General features: G+C 39.1%; 1 protein-coding gene across 1 annotated transcript in view; it reads left to right on the plus strand.

Annotated features, from left to right (window-relative positions):
- The window catches only part of MLIP (muscular LMNA interacting protein), a 114,954-nt gene that overhangs the window by 68,693 nt on the left and 27,664 nt on the right, over nucleotides 1-18,597 (plus strand). The window contains exons 6-11 of the mRNA XM_034060437.1: nucleotides 2,731-2,796; nucleotides 2,880-2,963; nucleotides 3,065-3,124; nucleotides 4,851-4,895; nucleotides 6,510-6,554; nucleotides 15,871-15,996. Of these exons, the coding sequence (XP_033916328.1) occupies nucleotides 2,731-2,796; nucleotides 2,880-2,963; nucleotides 3,065-3,124; nucleotides 4,851-4,895; nucleotides 6,510-6,554; nucleotides 15,871-15,996 (426 nt within the window). The remainder of the gene's footprint in view (nucleotides 1-2,730; nucleotides 2,797-2,879; nucleotides 2,964-3,064; nucleotides 3,125-4,850; nucleotides 4,896-6,509; nucleotides 6,555-15,870; nucleotides 15,997-18,597) is intronic.

Raw genomic sequence — 18,597 nt, forward strand, 5'->3', positions numbered from 1 at the left:
AAATACCTAAATGGGAATGTTCCACTTTTAATGTAATATTGTTAGACAGTCAGCACAGAAACTGAAGCTTCAATACTGTTGATAGCACTAATCAACAGTACTGTAGATAGCACTAATACTTTAAATTAACCATGACTTTATTGCATGCTAACTCCAGTAATGAGTTCAGAAATGCTAGTTATATTTTTTTAATCTCACACTTTTCTCTGTATGGAAGTGCAAAAAAAATTGCTGAAAAAAAATTTTTAATTTGAAAAGCTAACAGATTAAACAGAACTTTTTTTCTTTGTAGAAGTGTTAGGGATGCTTAGGGATGCCTCAAATCTAGTACTCTTTGTTCTTGTTCTTTGGAAGACTAGGGGTGTTCAAATAGGAAATAAATAAATAAAAAAGAGATAAAATAATGAATGAAATTAGTTTGATCACCTTGAAGATTAAATTTTTCCTTCCTCAAAGGTTCAAAAAGGAAGAACACTGCAGCTTTCTCTGACGTGGATCTTGCAAGATGTCTGTGTACCAGGGGGACTGTGGAATACATAGACCTTATGCTAGGCTCCCCTGAGTCCTTTAGTCAATGAAGGCTCGAAAATGCAAAGAAACTTGGGTACCCAGTTTCTACTGAGACAGATGGGTGTTTGGTACTTAAATTATCCTAAGTCTTGGTTCTGACCAGAGACTTGGTATGTGTGGCTGTAGTTCCTCTAGAAAGATTCCTCAGTTATCTTCTGGGTAGTTGTTTCTTACCCTTGGTTGTGTTCACCCCCTCCCACTGCTTTGGTGAAGTAAATATGAAGCAGAAACATGTGGGGTTTTTTTACAATTACTTTATTATGCTCATTACCCTACTTGTTTCTTGGAGGTTTTGAGAAGCTTAGCAATTTCTGCGTTCTGATCCCATGACTGATTAAAATCTGTTGGTTTCTTAACTCACGTTCTGACTCATCATCTGTCTAAAACAGGGTACTTTGGGAATCCTGGCCCTAATAGGTACAGAAACGACTCTTCTAGTTCATTTTATCACTTTATTTTATGTTTATCAGGAGGATGTAATCTTGACTGAAGCTGAATAAGTTACACAGTAGTTGAGTGTAGTGCTGATGAGCCCTATTTAGCTGAGCCCTCCTCTTTTAAAGGACTACCTGTTGATCTGAGCAGTTAGCTGGGTAACAGTGATGAGACAGCAGAGTTGAGAAAGATGACCTTCAATCTTCTGTCCTGGGATAAGATTACAGTAATTTCTGTATGTCAAAAATCATTGTTCTTTTACTTTTTCCTTTTGAAATGCAACTACTCTAAGGCCAACAGGTTTCTCTAGAGCTGGAGAGGAGGGAAGAAATCTCTTCATTTTTAATTACTGTACTCTCTGATAGAAGACAGTGTTCTATAAATGTGTTTCTGTTCAGGATCATTTGTGGATGATATAAAAATAATATTAAAAGTAAATTGTCATTAGCTTTTCAGTTATGCATAAATGGATGTATGCTGCAAGTAGCTGGACAGGAAACTTGCCAGAGAAAATATACTGAGCAAAATTAAACTCAGAAGTAATTGCTTAAGTATATGCTTTTTTTTTTTTTTATTTAAAAATTCTGCCATTTTCCTACTAGCTCCACATGTCTTCTGTGACTGGCAGCCCTCATACTCCCCTCACTGGGATCAGTCCATTCCTACAGAATCCCACATGCATGAAAAAGTACTTTACTGGAATGCCTTTTTGTTCTTTCATATTTTTTTTCCAATTAGCTAGCAAAATGAAGCTTCAGAAAAACATAATGTGTTAAACAAAAAATACATAAACTCTGCAGGTCCCTCCCCTGTAGTCCAGCTTCACACATCAGCAGGCTTCCACAGTAATTTTTGGTCTTGGCATGGAGCCTGTTTGAAAAACACTTCAAAGCAGTAATGGGTGACGGCAGTGAGAGTTTGTCTCAGACTCTGGATGAAGATGAAAAGGGAACTGAGCCACTGGATTTTGGCTTTTGAGGGTGTTTTGTGAGTTTCCTGATAAAGCCGAGGGATCAGCAAACTGATTCACGCTGCTCCCAAGTGTGCTTGTGGTACTGATGTAGAAAAACAGGAGGTATATATAAGCACAAGAATCTTGTGGAGAGATTGCACGCCTGTTTAGTGTGACATCACATATGTATAGCACATATTTTGCATTATACACTTCTAATTTCAGGCTAAAATCAATAAACATCAAGCATTGGTTTGTTGCAATGTGCAGTCACAATTGTCTTCTGAAAGGAGGCACTTTCTAAGGAAAATGTCTACTGGAGGAAAAGAAAGGATCTTCTGTGTGCTTAGATCCCTGACTTGTCCACATGCCTATAGCTGGTGGCTTTCTTCTGATGGTGCACAACAGGCAGCCCCCAGCCCCTCTTTGGCACGAGGCACACATTCACAGTGTTATACTTACTGTGAAGGAGTGGGACATTGTCCAAGAAGACGATTTAAACTGATAGTTTCTGATCTCTAAAAGCAGGGATAATTCACCTAAGTAACTTGAATATGCTCTCTCCCTCTCTGCAACCATGCAACCCCCCTCTAATTCAGAATCAGAAATTGGTGACCTGAAGAAGCTCCAAGGGCCTATAATTTCTTTTTCTTCCATCTTTCCGTGGTGAAACATGAAGTGTCACCTCTGGAAACAAAGGATTGCAAAAATTATGTTTGCTTGGTTTTTAAAATTTTGAACTCAGTATCACACCAACATCTTTTTAATTGCAGGCCTTAGAAGAGCCAACCATGACTGCAAGCGTGACTGGAGATCCTGCTTTGGACACTCATTCAGAGGTAGTGGTGTTCTATGACTTTCAAATCTCTATTTGAAAACAAAAAAGCAAAGGTTAATTGAATGATCCATCCTCTTTTTTCAGATGTGCTCCCCTGCTGAGCTCAGACAACAAACAGAAGAGCTGTGTGCTGTCATTGATCAAGTCCTGCAGGACCCATTGACTATGGTAAACCATCAGTATGGAGACTGACTTTTTCTCTTCCTTTCCTTTTTTTTTTCCCCCCTCATCATTAATAAGTCTGTTCTGTGTTGAAAATAATTTTACAGCGCCGATCTGAGTCTTCTCCAAGTTTTCTGCAGATGAGCACGGAGTCAGATGTTGGCAAGGTAGGTGAATAAGCCCACCCAGACACCAAGGACTCTTTCCAGGTAGATAGCAAGGCAAGCAAAATCACAGTAGAGCCTATGACAACAGTAAAACCTATAGCAATGAAAGCTGCAGCTGAGACATCCAGCATCAGTAGAAGTATCTGGTGGTTTGAAAGACATGGAAGGATAAAAATGTAGCCCCTAGAGTCAGAGCAGTCCTTGCTGCAGAATGCTTTCCTGAAGCCAGAAGGGGCTATCTTATGCATGAGAAACTGTTTCTTAAGGCTTCAAAAGCTAAGACCCACTAGGAAAAAATCATTCATAACTTGCCTTCCATATTACAACATCTTTGGTCAGCCTACCGATTTTTTCCCATCTATGTGTCCTTACTATAGAGGAGTCAGTTTCTAGCTTCAATGACTGGAAATCTTCCGGAACTTTTTTTTTGTTGTTGTTGGTTTTTGGTTTTTTTTTTTTGTTCACTATTAATTTTCAAATAATGGGATAATTAAATGAATAAATAGACTTGCTCTTAAGGGCTGATTTCCTTTCAGCTCTGGCCCCTCACAGAATTTATTTACCCTGAATAACTCAGAAACATATAGTGAGAGGCAGGAATAACTTTCTATACTAGTGTTAAACTTCTGGTTTCGTTAAGTTATATTGATGTGCCTTCTGTGTTAAGAAGGATGACAAACCAAGGGAAGAGGATCCTTTGCAGTTTGCCACAGTTAAATTTAAATTGGTCATGGTAACTATAGGAAAGTGAAAATGACAGAAATCCAGCTGGAAACAAGAGGAAAGGGATTTTTGGCAGAGGGACATATCAAGAAATTCATGCATTCAAAATAGCTTGCACAATGTTCAGTTCACCAGGCAAATAATAAGGCATAGAACCAGCATTCCTGAGTGGCTATATTCAATATACACTTCAAATTTAATTTTCATTTATGAAATTATTTCTTCTGTCAACAAACATGCCATGGTGAATCAGGCTTCAGGCAGCTGAAAGACGGGAACATGATAGTAACACGAAGAAGCAGGCACAGACAGTTGCTGAGGGAATGTTTTCCAATGTCTGCTGAATCCAAAGTGGTTAAAATGCTGTAGCATCCAAAACCTACTTCCTTGGGCAATTGAGAACTGAGCCTTGACCAAGCTGGAGGCCTCTGTTAGCAATCATGAAACCAAATAAAGGGGACAAAAAATGAGTTTAATAGGATGCAGCATAGAGACCATAAGTACCTTTATCAGCTAAAGTGCTTATTAAACTAAGGGTAAAAGAGGGTTATAGACAGGAAGGGGAAAAAAGCGTATAAGTAAATACCATAGAAATAGCATTAGTCAGATGAAAGCAAGTTCTTGCAAATGAGAACATGCAAAGATGACATTTCAGGTTATTTTGTGAGGAAATTTAACTTAAAATTCATGGGGCAACCACACCTATGGTTATCTAATAATGGCATTTTGTTATGAGAGTTCTTGGGGGTAATTTAAATGCCTTCCTCAACAGAGTGGGATATATTTTTTTTTTGAGCAGTAAAAATTACATAGTATTTTCTACAATGGACATATCAAGTAAAACTTTCTGATAACTTATTTTTATGTATTGCATTAATCTTTCTGAAAAACTGGAGTTTTCTTGAATTTGAGCAATTAATAACTGTCACAATGATGAAAATCTCTTTGGGCTACTCCTCAGAGTAACTCTTTGTTCTTAATAGATCTATTTATTTTATACAAGGTGTCAACAACATTGCAAAGAGCAGCTGGGCGTGAAACCAGATATGTAAGTACTTTTATAATTACATTTTGCATGCAGAAATGTCTAATTTGTCTGCTTTTGCTATAATACTGAGTGAGTCTGCACAGGTGTCTATTAATGACAGCTGGTGTTGACTGGTACAAAGAAGCGAGTGTGTTAGAGCACTGGCAATTGAGACTTGAGATTTTTTCCCACTACTGTAAATCCACCATGACCAGAATCTCTTCAAAGCAGTGTATATTTTTAATTTTACCTGTATGAATACAATGTTAAAATCAATGTTTTCACAAACTTGTTTTTTTTTCTTTAAATGCGGGGCAAAATCTCAGCTGTTTGGTAAACAGACTGTTATGGGTGCTGACAGGTGCAGTTCTTTGAATTTAGCCCAAGCCCTTTAGTTCTTGCCTATCCGTTAGAATTTGGGGTTGACACAAACTCTTCTTTCCAAGGTATAGAGCTGGCTGAAACCCTCTAGTTTAGCTTTAGATGGTGAGAAGCTGCTTTGTCACAGACACACACATTTTAGCATATAAAGAAAATCTCTACATGGAGTCATCTCTTCCATTATTGAAACATTAAACCAAATTAACATTTTAATATTTACTAGCATACACAGTTACTTCAGGTTCTGTATTTCACTTACAACTCATCTAGTCCTGTGTGAGAAATCTGTGCTTACTATTTATCACTCAGCATTTCTGTTGAACCTCAAGTCAAAGCAGTGCTGGTAAAGCAATAGAGGCCTTCCAGTTTTATGCCAGCACAATGCTTGACTGATCAATTCAATTTTGTTTCTTGAATGTGGTGGTATGCATATTTTATTGCATACTGTGATTTTTACTTGACAGATTGTGCTAGCTCATACTAATTAGAAAGAATATTGGAAGAGACCTTTTTAATGAAATAAAAAAGTGTGTTTCAGATGTAGTCTGTGAGAACAGAATATATTTAATACCGCTGCAGTGCAGATCTTCAGCTCCCAAAACTGTGGCTGACATATATATCATCAATTCAGAAACGCTGTGTTATCCAGTGGAACTCCTGCCGTGTTTGAAGGACTTGATGGGAGGGATCAACGCACCAGAAATTCTGAATATCACTACTGCATGGATAAGCATGTGGCACATGGCTGTTCCACATACATGCATAAATACTTTGCATTCATCACGATTACTTAGATTGGGGTAAATACAGCTTCAATGTATACTCAGAAAAAAAACAAAACCTAATACTTGAGTAGGATTGTTCTGGTTTTCATAATGTAAAGTCAGAAGGATGTTAAGGTTGGAGCAATGTCCCAGTACAACTGGCAGTGTTAATAACTGATGCTGAAAACTAACAGACAATGGCAGGTAAAGAAATGTCAGGATTTGTATTTTGAGATTAGATTGTGATGAAAAAGCAGGATTTTATTTCACTTGAAAAAAAGTTTCCCTGAAATGTTAATGATTGGCATTTATATTTGGTTGTACCTAGAAATAAACTGGAAATAGCACTATTTTAACTTCTCTTACCAATTGCATGTCATTGCATCAGTAGTATAAGCTTCCCTGCTGCTGTCCATGGATTTGTCTTCCATCATAACTATAATCACTATGATATTGTATGTAATGCTGTATGTATTTATCTTTTTTGCAGGCCAGCCTTTACAAGTCAGCACCTATTGTAACAGAGAGTCAGCTGGTACGTATTGCACAGCTGTGGTACGCTGTTTTTCAAAATTTGCTTAAGCACAAAATCAAAAGTAATTATTATTACTTTTTTAGTACTTTGAAATAAGCTGTAGGAAACATCCTCCTACGAAGTTGCATTGCTTCTACAGACTCGTATTGCTTTCTTTTGTACTGAATACACACCTGTTTTAAGTAACTGTAAATCCTGACAGTACCTGTAAACACGTAGGCTAATTGACAAACTAGAGAGTCTTGCTGAATCTTGAGGTCTATGACAACTATAGTTCTGGGACACTTTTAAAATCCCACTTCTACAATTTTGTTTATATACAACAATGTTCTGGCATCTACATGTCACCTTAAATCAAAGCTGGCTTAACTAGTGAAAAGCAAGTGTAAAAATCAAATAAAGAAAGGGAGATTATGCAAATTCATTTTAGCTCTGATCACAATTCAGTCCTGTTGGAGCCAAACTTCCTGAAGAAGAGTCAGAAGAGAGGTCATGTATCCTGTCCTAGTGGCAGTGACCACAAATGGCGGAAAATGAGATATGGATGAGAAATTTTTCCCATTGTATTTCAGCTCATGGAATTTTAGGGAATTCCTGAATCAGTTTGTTCCATGTATTAATCTTTGACCACTTCTTTCATTATTTTTTCCAGGTACATTTTCTACAAGTCCCTACAATATTCTGCAGCAATAGGGTTTACTTTTCAATCATGCATTGTGTGAAATAGTTTATTTATTTTAGTCGTACTATTTGACCTCCATTCTTGTACTGAAACAGCAAATTATTGTTTCTTCACTTTCTAAATAATAATTATATTCTAGATATTAACCATAATACCCCACACTACCCTATCAGACAACTTTTACATACAGAAAAGCAAAAATTGGTTAGTTGCTCTTTGAGAAGTGTGAATACTGTCCCATATCCTTGATGAACCTCATTGTTCTTTTCTGTATCTTTTTCAATATTTTGTTTTTGAGACTGGGAGACTAAAACCATGAACTACTCTTGTCTAGCTCTGAACACAGTACTTCTTACTTACGTGACAACATAATATTTTGTTATTGTTATTTCTATTGTTTTTTTTAAAATACAAATTGTTTTTAAATTTTTAAACAACAAATTTTTTAAAAAGAAATTGTTATTTCTATTCCTTTCTCAGCAATTCCTAGTAATTTATTTAGTTCTTCCTTGTATTGAGCAGTAAGACAATGTTTACGTAGTACTGTATACAATAAATCCAAGATATATTTCCTGAGTGGTGACACCTAGTTTTGGAGCTAACTAGATTTTCACTGCCTGTGTAAATTTACAATATAGCTTAGATTTCCCCAGTGAAATATATCAATGTTGAATTCAGTTAAATTTCACCCTTTTTATCATTCATTCACTCAGTTTCATAAGATCTCTCTGCACTTCTTTGCACTGATATTTTGTTTTTGCTCTCCTGAATGATGTGGTATAACTGTCAAACTTTGACACCTTACTGGCCACTCTTTTCTAACTGATCTATTATCCATAACTCAAAGTCCAGATTCCAGAGCAAGTCAACAAGGAACTCTTTTTGTGACTTCCCTGCAGTGTGAAATTTGAACATTTATTCCACCCTTTTCCTTCCTATCTTTTAATTTATCCACAGGAAATGCTCTCTTTCATTCCGTAGCTTTTTCATTTCCTTAGCAGACCCCACTGAAGGACCTTCACCAAAGTCATTGCAAATCCATGTGCAGAATGGCTGCACATCCACTGAACTTCATAATCTCTGCTACAGCTTCATTTTGTGATCCCTAGTGGGAAAAAAACCCATAGATACTGAGCTTCATGGAAGATGGTCTGTGATTTCTCACTTGATTCCCTGTAATGTGTGTTTCTACATGTTGAAAGATTCTCATATTGGTAGTTTAAATGCAACCTACATCTGCTGTATCAGCCAGCTTTCCTGCATCATTGACTCTTTAAAATAACTTTAAAATATTTATGAAGCACAGTTGCCCTTTAAAAAGACATTCCCTATTTTTTGTTCAAAAATATAGTAATTCTGTTCTTTACCATAATTTGTTCCTACTAAGCACAGCTTTAAATGTCACATGTAGAGATTGGTGATTTCTTGTTTCCTTCAAGTTCCTGTAGTAAAACCTGCTCCATAGCTGGCACTTCTCATTCTTCTGGAGATGATTATGTCTGAAGGAGCAAGTTAAATACCACAATTCATAGTGTGGAAATTTCACACTGGAATTACTTTAGTGTTTTATTTATTCCTTGCAGTTTATTTGCTCATTTTATTGATTTGTTCTCAGATCTGTCTTATTGACACTGTGCTTGAGACATTTCCTCCAAATTACTTTTTTTGCCAGTGTGAGAACCTCCTTAAGTCTTCCTGTGAGGAAAGCTGAAGTGAGGAAATGATTTTCAGCCTTGGACTCCTCTTCTTCATGCATCTTTTTTGTCTTGATTTTATCTACTGGCCTATAGACTGTTAGATATAAGGATTTTTTTTCTCTTTCTTGATGAAATTTAAGACATTTTTATATTATGGGCAGATTTTCCTTTTTTTTTCTTTCTACAGACTGTATTTGAGTACAACTTCCTGAGTTTGGAGCCTTTTCCTCCTTATTATTATTTTTTTTCACTTCTTTTCACTTCTTTGATGCTCTTTGAACATCAGTATTTCTCTCCAAAACTCTTATAATCCGATGCACAGCTTCTCTGAAACATTACTGTCTTAAGTAGCATTCAGGGTATTCATAACTATTTAATACTTTTGGCAGCTTCTTTGATTTCTGTCCTTTTTTTAAAGCATTTTAATTATTTAACTATGCATTTGAATTCACTTGTTTTAAATGGTGATCACTACAGTGGAATTCTTGTGTGTTCAGACAGCAAACCTGTCTCTGAGCACATTGTGATCTTTATTCATGAATGATTCTTCTTCTGACTTAGGAATTTTGCAGGACTTATGATTCAGATAATTACTTCTTTTCTCTTGGAGTCTCTGACTAGCTATACCAGAGACTGATTGTTACAGTGACCAGAAATGTATCTACCTCTCAGCTATGTGACTTTAATCCAATGGACAGGTGAAGCATTAGGCTTGCCACTGTGACTCTTATCAAAAGATTTTCTACTCTTAAAAGATGAGTATGAATGATTTATGACAACAAAGTGCAAAACCATACCCAGCACACCAACACAACACATATTATTGACATTATTTGCAAGTAAGGCAAAATTCATGTGGGACCGGTACTGCATACCTTAGTACCTAAATATTTTATGTTTATTTATTTTAATGCTGTAATAGTCATTTGTAGGTTTTGAGTGTGCAGTGGAAGGGTTTATTACCGTTATCCCCCTCCCTGCTACCAGCCTGGGCAGTGAGCAGTGCTTGAGCAAACCTGCTCCTTTTTCTGGTCCCAGACTTGCAAACTTGCTCCTCTGCTAGCTGCAGAATAGCAACAGAGGTGAGTGCCTTGTTCACACTGCTCTTATTGTGGATCTGTCTCTTTTCTCCAGCTGTTGAGGAAAAAACTCATCCCTGTACTGTGAATAGAATGAAAAGGGGCTAAATATGTTGATTTTAATTTTGGCGTAGTTTAGCACACAGTATAGTATCAGACATCTTGTGGAAAATTTGTGCTTCTTGAAATGCAAATATTTCAGTATGAACAAAAATAAAGACAACTTGAATTTCAGACAGGTGACTGTCCTTATTCTCTGTGTTCTGGTGTAAGAATTGATGCTGCTTCAGCATGGAGGTGAAGAAAATAATTATGTTTCCTTCCTAGGCTTTCAGTGATGTGAGTGATTTACTATTTAGCTGGAGGAAGAGGAAGTTCTTTTAACCATAGTTAGATTCCTTCACACCTTCAAAGGTACTGAAGGAGAACTTTGTCATAAAGTGATACACTGCCTGAAATATTTTATTGCATTTTTGCAGGTGTAAGCCTCTACAAAGAAAAATAAAAATAATGTAGTATGTTCAATTACATGTTTCCTTTTGTGAAGACAAATCTGTGGCAGAAAATAAATAGAAGGGGAATATTTTAAGGTGTTTCACAGTTCAACTAGACAAGGCCTCTGTGTTTGTATTGTTAGGGCAAAACCCATCTTTTTTGCTGACAGTGGAAACTGCAATGCTCCTTCATGACAAGGCAGCCAATTCTTCACTATCTGAAAGTAGGTGTTGTTAACAGTTTAAAGGCTCCTTAAGTAACTTTGGCTTCTCAGTGCTGGCAAAGAGATGACTGCATCAGCTGAGGCTTGCTGCATTACATACTAGCCACATCTGTCCCAGGGTCTGTTTCCCCAAAACTAAAGATTTTTTTGGAAAGAACTGGAAATGGTTCCTCTGGTTATCTCAGTTGAAACAGAAGACTTCAAAGACTACAATTTGTACAGAAAATAAAGACCATACAGCCAAACAGATAGACTCAGTGCTTACTATTTGTCGAGAGGGCTCTGATGGGCTTAGAGCAGAAAGAAATGAAAGATGGCTGCTAACTTTTATCACAAGGCTAGTTCTCCTGTTTTGTTATGTATTTTTATCTAATCATGTCTTATCTATGTTAATTATTTGTCTGGTTGTCTCAGAGGCAGGCTGCTTCAAAACAGCACTGCATCAAAAATATATGAAAGAGCCAATTCCTTGTTAAATATTAAGAGGCAACTTCCTCATTTACAAAAAAGCTGTTTAGGTATCCAGAACACCTTAATGTCTATGTAGTGACCTAGAGCACCTCAAAGAGTGGCTGCAGTCATTGCTAGCTAACAGAGGAGCAGGGTCTGATCCTACATTGGTAATCTCAATACTTTGGATAAAGGTGACAGTGATTCAGATAGGAAAATGTGGGACTCAGAGAAATTTGGGCCTCTTCTGCGAGGAACAGAGTTGCAGCTGGGACCTTATCCACCAGTTTCAGCAAGATTTCAGGGACAATCAATGTCATGATAACAAAGGGAAAAAATAGAGTTGAACATAGACATACAGCTGCAGACGAGTAATTCAGTCTTCTGACTTTTGAGGGAAATATCACACAGGGTTCTTTTTCATACACCAAAATTCCTTCTGTCCCTGAAGAAGCCATGTCCATACTGCCTATCAATAGGTGCCCTTGCCCAGCCTGTCCTTCTATTTCTGTGTGTTTGCCAACCTGAGCCAAAACCATGCCAGGAAGCTCCCTGACTCCAAATCTGTACAGCTGATTATGGGTCAGCTCTGGAGCTTGCATCTTGGCCTTGTGTAATTTGCTATTAGGGGAATAGCCATATGATGGCAGTCCATTGCTATGGTAACAGCCTTTATCATTTTTCAGTGCTGTTTTAGGAAGATCAATGCTTCCTTGGAAAAACTAAGTTTCAGTTTGTTTCTCAGCAGTGTCAGTTGTACTATCTGCTATTAAATGAGGAGTTCAAGTTTTTGGGTTTGGATCAGAGATTTTATATATTTTGTCAGGGTGCTAATAAAGTGTTTCAGTTTCTGGTTGCTGGCTGATATCTGTCACTTTGTTAGCAGAGTCAGACACAAACATATGACTCAGTCAACACTTGAGCGTGTGATGTTGTTTAGAAAATGCTCCCTTGAAAGTATTTCTACAGAGTGCTTTTGGAAGAGGTTTCTTACATAAAGAGAGTAGCTTATCCTTGGTGATTTCGGGTACCTCAATGGGCTTTTAACTGCCTGATTACGTGGTGTGGAGGAGTGCTAGAAGGTCACAGGTCCTTTGTCTGTGTGATGATGACTTGATAACGACGGTAGCTTTCTTTTTATTTTTATACTTACTTTTCTGTTGAAAGTCAGGAGCCTTTCCCTTTTGCAAACTCAGAAACTTTGGAGAGAAAAATAAATATTTTATAGTGAATTCTACAAAGAAATAATCATGAACTATGGACTATAAATTTATTAAGGGAACACCATATTTTTCACTAAGTTAATGTTTGCAGTGAAAGAGTTTTTAATGCAACTAGGCAGTTATTACCCTTTTTAAAGAATGAATATAACCTCATGACTGACTTTCTGCTTTCAGTTGCATACGCTTCTTATTTGATGGGGCAGAACAAAAGGCCCCAGCCTGTGGAAAGGAGGGAGTGGATAAACCATAAAGATAAGGGAAAATATTTTGCTGCCTGGCCTTTGCTCTTCCCTTGTGCTTTTCTTCTCCTCTGCCACCTTCACCTCAGCACCTGAGCACTGCTCTGTCTTTTCCCAGGGCAGAGGCAGACACACAAGATGTGGAGACATCTCTTGCCTCCTGCACCCTTCCCTCTGATAAGCATCCCTCTTACCTTGTCCTTGTTGGATGCCTGCAGGTCTTATTTGAAAGTGATCCACAATTCAGTTTACATGATACATATGTAAGAGGAAATCTCAGATGCCATCATAGTAAGCTTCTCTTTTATTCCAGACACACTGCTTAAGTGTATTGCTCTTGTAAATAGGCAGTATGGTGTCATTATATGTACATAGTATAAATCTTATAAATAAATCTAATAGCAAAAAAGGTTTATTCTCTGCATTTTTATACCCTGCTGGGTATTGAGGATGTGGAGCTATGACATCACCTCTTCCTCAGTCTCAGTTGGGCAAGCTGTCCCCACAGAAGGAGCTTAGCATCAGTCCTGTTGTTATCTGTATCAGTTGTGACAAAACCTGCCCATTTTCTATGGGACAGCTGCAGCAGAGAAGAACAGAATTGACTTATTTAAAAGATAAAATTCAATCACAGATCCCTCCAGGACTTCCCAAATTCCAGTGAGAATGCAAACTATTTTCTTCCTTTTCTTTGTTTACTGAACAGGTTGTGTATTTTAAAATTATCCCCTAGCCTCCATTGAGAGTTTATGCCACAGTCCATCATGTCAGACTTTACTGTAAGAATTCTGCAAGTCACAGATGTACTAAATTGGCAAGTCAACAGCCAGTTCTTTTGGTTGGTTGGTAGCTACCTAAGATCTTTTCTTGACTAGATAATCCAATCTGTCTGAAATGAGGGGTATCACACATCCATGTTAATTAAAGTCTCTAAAACTTCACTTTTTAAAGTGACCTCTCAAAGATGCTGTCACTCAGTCATTGAGGTGAGTGGCTCAGGTGCCAGTGTGATCCGCAGCAGAATGCTCTAGCATGGAGCACAGGAGGGTCCCCAAAACGGAGGAACATCAGGGGATGTGGGAGAGCTGCCAGGAGCCTGCAGCTGGTGTGACAGTGGCTGACAGGACTTGGGGAGGGGAGCTGGGAGCAATGGCAACCAAGGCCCACCATGTATAAAAGCATCCCTTAGGGAGCACCAGTGACCAGAAATGTTGCCACAGTGTGGGTAAACAGGGCATGGCGTGTTCAGTTCGCGCAAAAGGGTGTGCAGGAAGGTGTTGAATCTCTGCCAGTTGAGCAGGGAGCAGTGGTATCTACCCTGCAGAAAGCCCTGGCCTCTCTAAGCTCTGCATCCACCACAATGGATGCAGCTGCTCAGGCAGAGCTCTGTTGGGAACACGTTGCCACCCCAGTGCCAGCTGCAGCCTGTGCCCTGCTCTTATACTGGTGTTGTACAGCAGCAGTGACCAGACCTGTGGGAGGTGTGACCAGATAAAGGAACTCTCTCCTTAGTGACAGAGCTCAGGGAGAACGTGGGTAGGTTGAGGACTATCAGAAAGAGTGAAAGAGACACAGGCTGCCTTCCCTGAGACAGGCCCAGCAGGCAGACAGGATGTATGATATAAAGGATTCCCTGTCCCTTCTCTGCCTGGCTGAACACAGTGACTTAAGGGATTTGGGCAATGGTGATAAGCTACTGCTCAGTGCACTGGATGCATCCATCCTCTGGATGACACACCTGCCCAAGTGCTCCTGCATGAGGGGTGTGAGGTTCTGCAAGTGGAACAATGACAAGGATATTTGTTCATCTAGCATGGAGACTTTGTCAGGGTTAAGTTGTCCTATGTCTTATGTCAAAAGTGCTTCCATAAAGTTAAAAAAGACAGGTTATTGTCATAGGAGACTCCCTTCTGAAGGGAACAGAAAGCCCAATACATAGACTGGACCCACTTCTTATGGACACCTGCTGCCTCCCTGGGACCTGGGTTAAAGATGCAAAGAGAAAACTTCCTATGCTAGTACAGCCCTCAGATTACTATCCATTACCGATTTTTCAGGTAGGCAGTGACAAAGTTACAATAAGAAGTCCAAGGGCAACTAAGAGAGACTTCAGGGCCTTGGGATGACTGGTAAGGGATCAGGAGCACAAGAAGTGTTCTTCATCCTACCAGTTGCAGGGAATGAGGAGGGAAGAAACAGGGAGAGCCAGCAGATCAACACCTGGCTCTGAGCCTGCTGTCATCAGCAGAATCTGGGGTTCTTTGTTCATGGGTTGGTCTACAGGACACCAGGTCTGCTGGCAACAGATGGGGTTCACCTGTCTCAAAGGGGAAAAGATCTTTGCACAGGAGTTTGCAGGGATCACTGAAGGATATTTAAATTAGATTTGAAGGGGCTTGCTGGAGATAAGCCTGAGGGTGGCAAGCCAACGTTTGAGAGATGGCATGCAAGTGAGATCCTTTGGTCTGCTGTATCTGGTAGCAGATGAAGATCCATGTAGCAGCAAAGATAAGGGGTTATTGACATGTTAGAAACCACAGAAGCACCTGGGAATGGTCATGTAGGAATTAGGGCTTCTTCCCCTTAAAAAGGGGTGAGATTAATAGCCCAACTGAAGTGCATCTATACCAGTGTAAGCAGCATGGGTAGCAAACAGGAGGAGCTGGAAGCCATTGTGCAGCATGAAAACTGCTATGATTCTATGAAGTTCAGCATGTAGTCATTGATATTGTTCCCCAGAAAGACTTTTCCCTGATCTGTTGCTGCCTGGGTGTAAGTTAACAGCATCATATATTGTCCTTCCTTGCCTCAAAGTTACTGTTTTGAAGAACCCAGAGAGGAATGTGCAGCATGAAAGCAGATGTGTGGCTGTGCATAAGTGTGACTTGATGAACTTATCAAGATGCAGCTGAACAGCTAGCACAAACAGCCAGCAAACCCCACAAACCATAGTCTGACAGCCCAGCATCTATTCTTGTATTGATTGTAAACAGATGTCAGTGGTGAGGTTCTGGGCATAAAACCAGCTCGTTATTGTCCAGAATCTGTAGTAAAAGTAGGCCAGGCAACATGACACCTGAATAATTTTGGTAGTGAAATAAATTACTGATAAAATTAAAAACCCCGTAGTCAGTACAGCTGCTCTGGAACTGACCCAGGAAATACTCTGTGAACTGTAAAGTATTTTATTTTATTTTCTTCCATCTCTTTTCCCATGGCTGTGTCAAGACAAAACCTGGTGTCATTCGTCCGGTGCTGGTGAAAGGAAAGAGTGCACAGCAAAAGGAGGAGTCCTATCAACCCAATCCTTTTAAAAAGTACCTTGAAGAAATCAGTGATCAAAATACTGAGCAGGTGAGTAACTCTCAGTGAAGGATTTTATAGCCTCATTTAGTTTTCTTAAAGATGATGGAATAACCTTAAATCCTTCTTTTGTCCTGGTCTTCTTTTTTATTGTGAAGTTAGATGGTTCCCTAATGGTCACTGCTTCCTGGAGGACAGTCTCCAGGCTGGATATGGGCAGCTGGGCTTTCTAAAGGGTCATTTTTTTTGTGTGATCTAAAAGCCAAGGAGAGGCTGAGGAGAGGACGGTTTTATGATGTTTGTAGGAAACACTGTACAAAAGAAACCAGAAATCCTGTGCTCCCTTGTCAAACAGGTGTCTGGATCAGATCTACTAGAAAGTCCTTCATACATTTGGGGTCCAGATCTGAATCCTCTCTAAAGGGAAATGAGGACAGCAAAGACTGGGCTAGGTTCATTCTTCCTTCTCCAAAGGAGACTGGAGAGGACTCTCAGTGAGTTTCTGTGTCAGTCCCCTGTCTGTAGCTACCCCAGGTCCAAGCTGTCCTTTCACAGCTTGAGAGGATAGCTCTTCTACCACATGTGATAGGCACTAAAATGTAACCTATGGCCAGCAAATGTGCTGTCTTCTCCCACAGACCTCTGCATAAAGCCACAGGGTCACTTTGCAAAAACACATCTTGAAGTTTGCTGACCTGTGTAAGGCATTGCCTCAGAGAAACCCCTGATAAATGGTTCTGTCAGCCTTTTCTTGTTCATTTGTGTTCGTACATTTATGTGAATTAAACCTTAACTGCTATACATAATCTGAATGTCCCTGTAAGAGCTTATTATTAACTTAGCCAGCAGGTTTGGAATTTTCCATTTTCAGGGTAGCGAAATGAAGCCAATAGTCCTTTTGTCAGTTATGAAGTGAATAAAATACCTTACCACTCAAATTTCTCTTCTATGCCTCTCACATTAGAGAGAGGCTTTAACTATGGCAGCCTTCTCTTCTCCATTTGAAAACTGATATATTTTGGTGGATTTTTAATGATTTTCCTTTTCATTCTTCCTATTTCTCACCATAGTTCTGACTTGCTGTAGAACAATCCTAGCATTTCTCAAGAGTACTGCAGCATTACAAAGAGAGAAAGATTTGTAGCATTAGTGGGTTTCAGCAACACATATGGGTGACATCAGAAGGTTTCTCATTCTACAGATTTTTACAGAATGTAGAGTTTCCATAAAATATAAGAAAATAATAATAAAAATGATGGTTTACTATTTGTCTCTGAACTTCTGAGGCTGAGTGTGAACATTTGAGTTCTGAGACTCCACATGAGTTCATAGTGAGTTTTTCATGCTTTGACTTACTGAAAACCTTCTCATGCCAAGACACTGTCCTGCCATTCACCTGGGATGAAAGAGAAAGAGAGCTGTCCTGGAGCTGCTGCTAGACCACCTCAGTGGGGCTCTGCAAAGGCAGGGGCAGCTCATACCTTCCTTTTGTCAGGGCTGGGTACTGATTGTGCTGGCTACAGTTTCACTGATGAAGGAAGGATGCAATCACCAAACTTGTATTTTTAGGTGAATACAAACCTGAGGTTATTGCCATAGTCTGAAGCTTTCGGACATGTGAAATTAATTGTAAAAATCAAGTATAAATTACTTATAGTACACATTACTGAAGTACTGAGGATGCAATAAGTCCAGGAATAAATGTGGTAGTTTTAACGAAAGCCAAAATTATTTTACATAAAAGATATATATTAAAATGAGCTAAACATATTGTACGCTGACTTCATTAGATGGAAAAGTTAATTTGACAGTGAATATGTTAAACTTGTGGTAATAAATACTGCAGGTTGCTGCAAAATGCTTGTTACTTTGGGAAATACCTATAAAGACATTGTTCTGAAAAAGGAAGTACTTGGGCCTGTATACAGACGGATTCACTGGCTTAACAGAAACCATTTTTGTTTGTGTGAGAAATGGTTAAATGATTCTACTGGTGGTCTAATACAACAATCAGCAGTATGATAATAGCCAGATCTGGGGAAAATGCTGAAGTGCTGATCACGAGAGCATGTTTATGATTTCAGCTTTTGCCTCTCAGAGCAGGTTTATGGTGCTGACATAAGTCTCTTGTGAGTGCAGAAGACTTGGGTGCCCACATGAGGATGTTCGTAATCTTACAGCATCTGTGAAACTCTCCTCAGGGGTTTTAGTGCCTGTAGGAGAGCAACAGCAGTGCCTGCTGAACTGGGCTTGGTGCCCAGACAACAGCTTGAAAATCACAGTGTTCATCTCTAACCATGGGGTTGTTAGCCTGTAAGGACACTCATTCTGCCTCTTCACCTGCTTTCAGTAGTTACCATTTTTGGCTGCCCAACAGCTGGCTTCCAAAGAGCGGGAGGTGCTCTCACTAATATTACCCCAAAGTCAGGTAAATTGTCAGGATTCATGGGATGTGAGGGCTGTGGACTAAAACCAGGAAGCTATCAGTTAGGTTTTCTGCTTTCTGCAGAAGAGATGGTACTAGCGCACTTGTCCTCAAATAATATCTGCTTTGGCTGAGGGCAAAGCTGCTTATACTGTTACTGATTTTTCCTGGTTTTCTTTGGAGGTCTTTCCACTCCTGGAGGGAAAAAATATTTCTGTTCTCTCCCT

The sequence above is a fragment of the Melopsittacus undulatus genome, chromosome 3, assembly GCF_012275295.1.
Source record: "Melopsittacus undulatus isolate bMelUnd1 chromosome 3, bMelUnd1.mat.Z, whole genome shotgun sequence".
Taxonomy (NCBI): Eukaryota; Metazoa; Chordata; class Aves; order Psittaciformes; family Psittaculidae; genus Melopsittacus; species Melopsittacus undulatus.